The 9,812-nt window shown below is 40.2% G+C and overlaps 1 protein-coding gene and 1 pseudogene across 1 annotated transcript in view; both read right to left on the bottom strand.

The window, feature by feature from the left end:
* LOC148730241 (uncharacterized) overlaps window positions 1-1,410 on the bottom strand; it is a 1,774-nt pseudogene extending 364 nt beyond the window's left edge.
* Window positions 1-3,802, bottom strand: part of LOC148730242 (E3 ubiquitin-protein ligase TRIM45-like) — a 4,084-nt gene extending 282 nt beyond the window's left edge. The window contains exon 1 of the mRNA XM_088760679.1: window positions 1-3,802. This exon is cut by the window's left edge and continues 282 nt beyond it. Within this exon, the coding sequence (XP_088616805.1) occupies window positions 1,511-3,787 (2,277 nt within the window). The 5' untranslated portion in view covers window positions 3,788-3,802 and the 3' untranslated portion in view covers window positions 1-1,510.
* Window positions 3,803-9,812: the final 6,010 nt, after the last annotated feature.

A 9,812-nucleotide genomic window follows, 5' to 3' on the forward strand; every position in this document is an offset into this window, starting at 1 on the left:
AGTTGCCATAGTGTTTTTACACTTTGATAGTACTAACTACTGTCAATGCCAATTTAATTTGTCGGTATAAAAACAAGCTCCATCTAACGAGCAAATTGCAGACTGTTATCAAACTTAGAAAAGCTCTACCCAAATATGCTCTAATTAAACATGATGAAAGAAATGTAAATTTGATAATTAAAAGCTATTTACAACAATCAGTGCCATTGTACAACTATTTAGCAGGAATGCCTATTTTGCCATCACAATACTCCTAGGGTTTAGAGCAGTTGACATGTTTCATCTCACTGAAAGTGAAATTTTTTTCTTCTGAGGTCTGTTCACCTGCATGATGTATGTAACTTTTCATGTTCATTTGAAGTTTGATTAATATTCAGACATGTACAGTCACTCTCTTACGCCCAGTGATCCGATTAATCTGCGCTTTAAATATGTTCTTTTGAATTAATCAAGACATGACGACTAATTGATTGCTGGGCTGTGAAGAGGACCGAACAGATCATCGCCTATTTCAGGGCTTCGATTCTGTGATTAATTTACAGCATAAACAATCACTGAAGTAATGAATCGAAAGAAATCTTTAGACTTTCCTCAGCAATTTAACGCAATCTGTCGATTCTACGAATTCTTTTGCAACACATGAGTTAAAATTAGTAACGCCTGAAGATATTCTCTTCAGTTTTGTTTACGAAGAATTCGTTGTTAATTTAATGAATGTGCATTTACTTCAGAATGTAAGCTTCTTTCGTGTTGTAGTCTGTGACCAAAATCCCTCGAATGTAAACTGTTGAATGCGATGATTCAACACGTCGCATACCAACACGTTGCCAAACTTGTCCGTACAAAAGTTACACGGCCGATTTAACTCTCCATCACCGTTTCCTTTTTCTCCAAAGTTCCGCAACTTTTGCCATCAAACACTTTTACACAATTATTATTCTTGTCAGTTACAACGAACTTGTCCTTGTACCAAGCACAGTCGCTTGAATGATCTAGCCTCTTTCAACCTTTGTCTCCATACTTCAACTCAGGTTTGCCATCTAATATAAACATCTGAATTCTGCTGTTATTAAAATCCGCTACAACGATAAAAAGCTCATCCCTTGAAATAGACACACTAGTGGGATTGTGTAACTCTCCGTATCCACTTCCTCTCTTTCCAAAGCTTTTCACAAAGTTCCCTGTCTGTACGTTCAACCGCTGTATTCGGTGATTGAATTCATCTGCCACCAGAATCTTGTCATCCTTTAGGAAAGTGATGTCGGCTGGTCTGTTAAACTGCCCATCCTTGTCTCCATAGGAACCAAGTTTTCGCACAAATTTTTCTGTCTCATCAAATACCAGGATACAGTGACCTTTATTATCAGCCACAGCAATAACACCTTTACTATTCACTGCAATGCCAGTTGGTCAAATTGTTTCTAAAATTGTTTTCAAAATAAGAAAACTTACAGATATTCTCCTCAGGTTTCTTCACGAATATTTGCCGGTTAATTTAATAAATGTGAGTTTATTTCACAGCATATATTTCATTCCCGATAACGTCTGTAATCAAAATCCGATCATCTGGCATTGAGATAACACCCCAGGGCCCTTTGAGATTAAGTTTAGTACTTGTCTTTCCAATGAAAGTTCCTTCTAATGTAAACATCTGGATGCGATTGTTCAGCTTGTCACATACGACAATCTCACCATACTTGTCAACACATACGCCATACGGATTATTCAGTTCTCCATCAGCGTTTCCTATTTCTCCAAACTTGTACAAAAACTGTCCTTTGCTATCAAACACTTTCACACAGTTATTGCTGGAGTCAGTTGCAATGAATTTGTCTTCGTAACAAACACAGCCGATTGGATGATCCAGTCTATCTGAGCCGCTGTCTCCAAATTTCAACACAGGTTTACCATCCATTGTAAACACCTGAATTCTGCTATTAGAATACTCCACTACAACGATAAAACGTCCATCACTTGTAACACAAACACCAATGGGATAATGTAACTCTCCGTCTCCACTTCCCTTTTTTCCAAAACTTTTCACAAAGTCACCCGTCTGAACATTCAACTGCTGTATTCGGTGATTATATTGATCCGCCACAAGAATCTCATCATCGTTTATGAATGTGATGTCCACTGGCTGATCAAACTGCCCATCTTTATTTCCATGACAACCAAACTTTCGCCTTAACTTTCCTGTCTTTTCAAATACCAAGATACAGTGATCAAGACGATGAGCCACAACAACAACACCTTCACTGTTCACTGCAATCCCGGTTGGACCCTGCCGCACTTCTTCCTGAAAGTCTAACCTGCCTACAAAGTTTAACTCACGCGCTTTCACTGGAATCAAAACTGGACACTCGAAAAGTTTCCGTCCATTTATCTTTAATTCCATTTCATAAGTACCTGGTATTTTCGGTTCAAATTTTACCTGAAAACCCCTGCCTTCATTTTCACTCGTCACCAAACTTCTCACTTTATCTGCAGGGTCTATTTGTACTTCAAAACGATCTCTGTGCAGAGTATTTCTAATTTCTCCTTCGCTCTTTTTGGGAAAAATCAATAGCTCAGCTTCTACACCAGCTTGGATATTCCGTTTCCGTACTTTCACGGTGGATACTTGCATATCTGTTTCGCTGAATTTCATAAATCCCAGACTTAAACTCTCTGGTTCACATGTCGACACAAACTCAACAGACGATCTAACCGGAAGTGTAGGCATTTTGGTCTTGATGAGGTCTTGGACTCGTTCTTCCACATTCTTCTTGTTTTGCATTATGTCTGAGCTCGAGCTTCTCATAACCAGGTTGTTACTGAAGTCAAATGCTTGGTCGAGTTGTTTTTCCAATGAGACAACCGATGTTTTCATAGCATTTAATTTCTCAATTCGACTCACGCGAGCCCTCTCAAGGGCAGTAATGCCTTCACGCTCCAATTGGCGAAGCTTTCCCATCATCTGTTCGGCTGTTTCGGTAACCTGGCGTTTAGCAGAAGTAATATTTGCTTCCAATTCAGCTTCTGTCTTCTCAAATTCACAGATAATTCCTCTGCAGACCTCTTTCTTCTCTCTGACCAGCTGTGCCAGAGCAATGATGTTTGCTTTCTCATCATCCGCTGCTTTTTCAAGCAGAACAACATCATGGTTTTTGTGATCGGTGGCGATGCATACTGGACAAACACAGGTTTGACAACCCACACAAAAAAATTTTGATACTTCTCTCTCATGATACTTAACGGAGCAAAATGACTGCCTTTTTAACAGGGCCTCGTAGTCTGTGGCTTGAAACTGTCGCACTGGGGTGATCTTGTGTCCCTGAAACACAGTATCTCGAAACACTTCGTGAGCTTTCACACAGTCGGGGCACATAAACTTCTTGCATTCGAAGCAGTAATTGATTTCAGCGCTCTTCTTCTGGCATGTATCACAGCTGATCTCATTTCCTTCGCCACTGCGTCGAACGGCAAGAAGACTTACCAAACTGTTGTGTAGAAAACTGTTTGGCAAATTATCAAAATGCTTTCCTTCAGGGATGCGAATTTGTGCCTGACACTCGGGGCATGGATAAAGCCCTTGTTTTTGTCTCGTTAGTGCATGTCTCTTCAGGCATTCACAGCAGAATGTATGAAGACAAGCAATGGTCTTAGGCTTGGTGTAAGTGTCCAAACAAATCGAACATGTTACATGTTCTTTGAGGTTTTTAAGAAGCGACTCCATCATGAATTGCCTACTAAAATACACAAGTTTATTGTTTGTGATTCCGAGAAACTGAACTTGGGTTAGCATTCTATTTAAAGCAGCGAATCAAATCTCTTTACGATTGCGTGATTTTTGCGCAGAGGTTAACATTTTTCCATGGCAACTTTATACACCTCTTGTTTACCTTCTCTACCAGAGTAACTCGAGCCCGTCACGAAACAAAAAATGCTACTGTACAAACGTAAGAAAATATACCATCTACCTCATGGATGTTGGCCGGGTTGGGGGATGTGCCCAGTTACTCAGAAAGACATCGAATTTTCGCAGTAAAATTGTCAAATAAATGCAGGTGAAAATTGAAAGGAAAGAAAAAAAAAAAAAGAAAAACTTGCGGCTGCAACTCCAATGTGCCGCACTATTTCAGTTTAATTTTATGACCAGGCGACTCTGAAACATCAGCCCTCCGGTTCAACAAATGTGAACGGAACGGGGGAATGATGGGAGAAACAAATTACATGTAAATGAGTGGCCGGGTATTCTGAGGTCTAGCCCAAGTGGAGCCCAAGTAGAGCCCAAGCTACCCAACTGAAACGAGATGGAAGAGTCACCCTCTTAAATGAGCTCCTCTCTTTTGAAGCGCTCGGTGACAGCCTAAAAGAGGGCGAAGCTGGTGCGTTCTCCCCTTCTGTTCATGAGTGTTTAAATAGGGTTCGTGTTCTTTAAATGCCCAGCAGCTCTTTCCTTTTCTCGCGCCCTGAACAATGCTTGAAGATAAAATACGGGGTCTGTGATTTTAAAAGAATTTGAAAGCCCATTATTTCTTTGGGCACTTCACTTTTTTCTCGCAGCCTGCATGGTTTTTGTATGACACAAACCACTTACGAGCAGTTCATTCCCCTTACCATCCCCTCCTCTAACAAACTTAGGAAGGTTAATTGATAGGTAGACGCTATATTTTCACCCTCCTTAGTCAATGTGGATGATCTCAGGAAACTTCGCAATGAAGACTTTGCGCATGTACCACGAGGTTATCCTTCCAGCGGAGAATTTCAACATGTGGTTTTAAAGGTGAATAATGCATTTCATGCACTCGGTCTTCCGACTCAACAAATCGGTGAAATCCAAACTCAGACAAGTTTCCCAACGGAGTTAAGAAATATTCGGAAGAAAGTTGACAATCTTCAACAAGAGGTTATAGAGGAGGAAACAAAACTTCACGAAAAAGAAAAGGAACTCATTGAAAAAGAAACAAAACTCGCAGAAAAAGACAAGGAACTCGAAGAAAAGAGAATCAACGACATAACCTTAAAGAACATTTGCAAACCGAAGTCTCCCCATTTTGTATTCTCCCTCCTGAACCCACACATGACGTCTCTCCTCGCAGACCGGAGGATGATAAAATCACACAACACCTCAAAGCACTCAAAGATGCCAACAATGACAGCTTAAGCACCTTGTACTTATCCGGAGACCCTGGAAGTGGAAAATCTCAGCTGGCCCGACTAGCAGCCAAGCGATTTTTCGAAGTAAGCAAAGAAACTCTTTCAACGATCTCATTTGTCATGACGCTTAATGCAGAAAAATCCGAAACACTTTTGGAATAGTAGGTCTCTTTCGCTCGACACTGTAAATGTCCGGATTATTCAGTTGTAGTCACACGTAATTCCAAAGATCTGAGCGTAGACGAGAAAATTGTAAGTCTCAAGACGCTAATAAGCGCAAAAATTGGGCTTTACACGTCGTGGTTGCTGGTAATTGACAACTCACTAGTTTGTTTCGTGTATCTACTTATTTGCCAGCTCGAGGAAACCAACAATGGGTGGGGGGCCAGTTGCTGATAAGAACACAAGACACCAAGTCGATTCCTTTACCAAGCTCCACCATTCAGCACATCTCAGTAAGCGAAGGAATGCATCCTGATGATGCCAGCTCTTTGTTAAGGCTCCTCTCTGGTGTCACTGATGACAAGATTGAAAAAGAGACTCCACGGTCTTTGGACCACCTGCCGCTTGCTTTGGCCAGCGCCGCCATCTATGTAAGACAAGTTTAGGAGGGTAAGATAGCTTCACATTTTGGGTGGTTCAACCATCTGAAAAAACTTGAAAAAGGACAGAGACGCAGAACTGAGAACATTCTAGCCGAGACAAACCCAAGTTACCCAAAAACAATGACCACAGCAATAACACTCGCCTTGGAAAAGGCAACGAATTCCGACAGAGCTTTCGATCACTTGTTTACTTTTCTCTCTCTCTCTCTCTGCTACACAACCAATAGTAAAAGATATTGTCGTGGACTACATTATGGAAATGGAAAAAAAATTGGAAGATGAAGATGAAATTTGAGTAAAGATAAGACGATGTCCATTATTGTTGCTTGACGAAGAGGAGAGCGGTGTTTACATTCGATTGCATGCATGGAGTCGTCCGTTACGTTACTAACTCAGTAACAAAGAAATTTGCAAAGGACAAGCAAATTGAATCCATTCTAGAGGGTCGTGGAGGGGTAAAATGGGAATTGGGATTAGCCTTATTTTGGCCTGGGAAAATGGAAGTTACTCACTGGGAATGGGATTTAGCCACTGGGAATGGGATAAACAATTATAAAATGGGAATGGGATTTCTTTTCTTCAGCGGTCTTTGCTCCAATATTTTGAAATAGAAAAGTAAAATTTCTTAGCAAAAGACCTTGCACTCCTCAGTAGAGATCGTGAAATCAGTATTTTTCGCCCTCGAGCCCGCGGTCTAGCTACCAGGCTTAAACGGATGCATAGTTACGTTCTGTCACTTTTTCTGGTCAGCGGAAAAGTTCTGCTAGTTTGCATATGGCGGGAAGATATTGTGAAGGGAAGATAAAAATGGCTTCGCAAAAGGTTTCTCGCAAAAGGATACTACAAATCGAGTACTTCAATGCAAATAACGCCGTTATACACACCGAAAACTCTAGACTTTTGTTGGACGTAAACTGTAGTCCAAAGGAATTGGAAAAAATAGTTGTGAACAGTTGTGGAATTGAACATTCCGCTGCAAAGCGGGGTTTTTCGGACCATTCAATCGAGGTGTACTATGTGGACCATGTCGAACCAGGTAACCCGAAGAAAGCAACATTTATACTGTGAACGGATGAGACATTTGGAATGCGAGTCACGCTCGTTATTCGTTAAAGTGCTCCAGCGAGTAGCATCGTTTCAAAAAGGTACAGTAAACTTTGTGTTCGAGAGTTCATCTTCAACCTCAACAGACATGCAAATTATTGCGACTCTTCGAACTGCAAGAAAAGCACAGCCTCGGGTAAATCACCTAAAGAGTCAAAAAAGACCACTACAAGGAAAAGTAGGAGCAAGTTGCCCCAAACTCACGAGAAACTCAAGGACTTTCTTGAAAAAACAAACGATGTGAGACTGGCAGACGATGGAAAAAGCATGAAATGCTTGCTTTGTGGCAAAAATCCAAAACTGGATAAAAGTAAGAGGTCAAACAGTGGCCATGTAAAGTATTGCTGGCGTGTGCATAGGCGCTCTGTACGTGCAGAAGTCGAAGGCTCAAAGACACGGAAAATTGATGAGTTTTGGAAAAGCGACCAAGGGTAGACACCCAACTGATGCTGATATTGTGGTCAATGTGGAAGAGAAGACAGACCTTGAAGACCTGGAAAGTGGCACTAATATGCCTGATACACCTAAAAAAGTGACTGACACAGTAAGCAGTGTGTGAGTACTTGCATCTACTTGTATCCTGGTCATTTATGTTTGAGGTTGTGTCACCATGAGAATTTGTGAAGGCTGCACTTTTTTTTACACATGCACTCTTTCCATTATAAATTATTCAAACTGGAGTCAACTTGCGTTATTGTTGATAATTCGTTAAAGTTTTGGACCATTCGCAATACTACGGTGGCCCATAGGGGACATGACACATTTTTTTTATCGCGCGATAAATGATAGATTATCGCGCGATAAATGGAAATTATCGCGCGATAAATGAAAATAAACGCTCGATAAGTGAAATATTATCGCGCGATAAATGAAGATTATCGCGCGATAAATGGAAATCATCGCGCGATAATTTTTATTATTATCGCCCGATAACATTTATTATCGCGCGATAACATTTATTATCGCGCGATAATTTATCATTTATCGCGCGATAAATGGAAATTATCGCGCGATAATAAAATTATCGCGCGATAATATTTATTATTATCGCGCGATAATATTTATTATCGCGCGATAATTTATCATTTATCACGTGATAAATGGAAACTTGTCAGGTCACGTAATCGGCTGTCACGCATGTTGTTTCCGTGGACGACAATGACTGCCACAGTTGAGGAGCTATGTTTTGAGGTCGATAGTTCGTTTTATTCATGTAAAAAGATCATTTAGCAGTACGTTGCAATACTACGACGCATAGCTCTTTGAATCAGTATAGTAAACCTTGATTTTGCGAAGTCCGAGCCCGTGGAAATTTTGTATTATTTATTTATATTTTGTGATAACTTTTTGATGATTGCATGACTTACACTGTCACGGTTGTGTTACACTAAAACCTTGAAATAAACTTTCATCAGTTTGCTCATCTTCCAGTCTATGCTATAGACCCTCTAAATTTCTTTGTCTTTGCTCAAATATTCTGGAAGTTACGGAGGTGAAGGGGGCGGAATTCGCTTCACTCCGCGGTCTGAAAAGATTAAAAAAAAGCTCGGGCCGAATAAGGTCAAATTACTTCGTGCACACGAGTAGTTACACAATGCTCATAGGCTTTTAAAGTATCCTCTATTTCGCACAGAAATGTAAACACAGTAACTTTGACACATATGTCACCAGAACTGTCGGTCCTCTTTTGCCAGAAAGGCCTCGCACACAAAGAGAGGCTGGCATTAAGGACACATGAGGCTAGGTTTTCGGGTGTAATTCATTCCCCTTCAAAAAAAACATCATGCAAGAACTGAACCAACTGTTGTCGATGAGATAAACGAGATCCACGAAAAGGTTACGGGATTCTAGAGCAGTTGAAGGCACTTGCAACTGTTGCTCTTACATAATTATATCAATCAGTTCTCTGCATTCCTCCAAACAATTTGTGGGGCTTGTTCAGTCGCAGCATTCACCATCAATCACATCAATGTCATCTAGGTCAACTTCTGTCCGGTAATCCGTTGCATTTGTCCATGCAGGAACAGTATTGGTTATCGCCAAATGCACCAGCAATTAAGAATTGACTACACTCTTGTTGTCCAGAAGGAGACCGTACGAGTCATAATTAAAGAATTGGATCCTGCTGGCGTACAGTCACGATCATAATGTGCTTTTTGTTTGGAGGAATGCAGAGAATTGATTGATATAATATTTGATATAATATTTGAGCAATGACAATGAAATTTAGAGGGCATATAGTATACACTGAAAGATGAGAAAACTGATGAAATTTTTTTCAAGGTTTTAGCGTAACACAATCGTGACAGTGTAAGTCATGCAATCATCAAAAAGTTATCACAAAATATGAATAAATGATACAAAATTTCCACGGTCTCGGACTTCACAAAATCAAGGTTTATTATACTAATTCAAAGAGCTATGCGTCGTAGTATTGCAAAGTACTGCTTAATGATCTTTTTAAAGGAATAAAAGGAACTATCGACCTCAAACCATAGCTCCTCAACTGTGGCAGTCATTGTCGTCCACGGAAACAACATGCTTGACAGCCCATTACGTGACCTGACAAGTTTCCATTTATCACGTGATAAATGATAAATTATCGCGCGATAATAAATATTATCGCGCGATAATAATAAATATTATCGCGCGATAATTTTATTACTGCGTGATAATAATAAAAATTATCGCGCGATAATTTCCATTTATCGCGCCATAATTTCCATTTATCGCGCGATAATTTCCATTTATCGCGCGATAATCTTCATTTATCGCGCGATAATTTCCATTTATCGCGTGATAATCTCCATTTATCGCGCGATAATCTTCATTTATCGCGCGATAACTTCTCATTTATCGCGCGATAATTTCCATTTATCGCCCGATAATCTATCATTTATCGCGAGATAAAAAAAATGTGTCATGTCCTCTATGGGCCACCGTACAATACAACTATCTGCC

This window comes from Stylophora pistillata, chromosome 5 (assembly GCF_964205215.1).
Source record: "Stylophora pistillata chromosome 5, jaStyPist1.2, whole genome shotgun sequence".
NCBI classification, from domain to species: Eukaryota; Metazoa; Cnidaria; class Anthozoa; order Scleractinia; family Pocilloporidae; genus Stylophora; species Stylophora pistillata.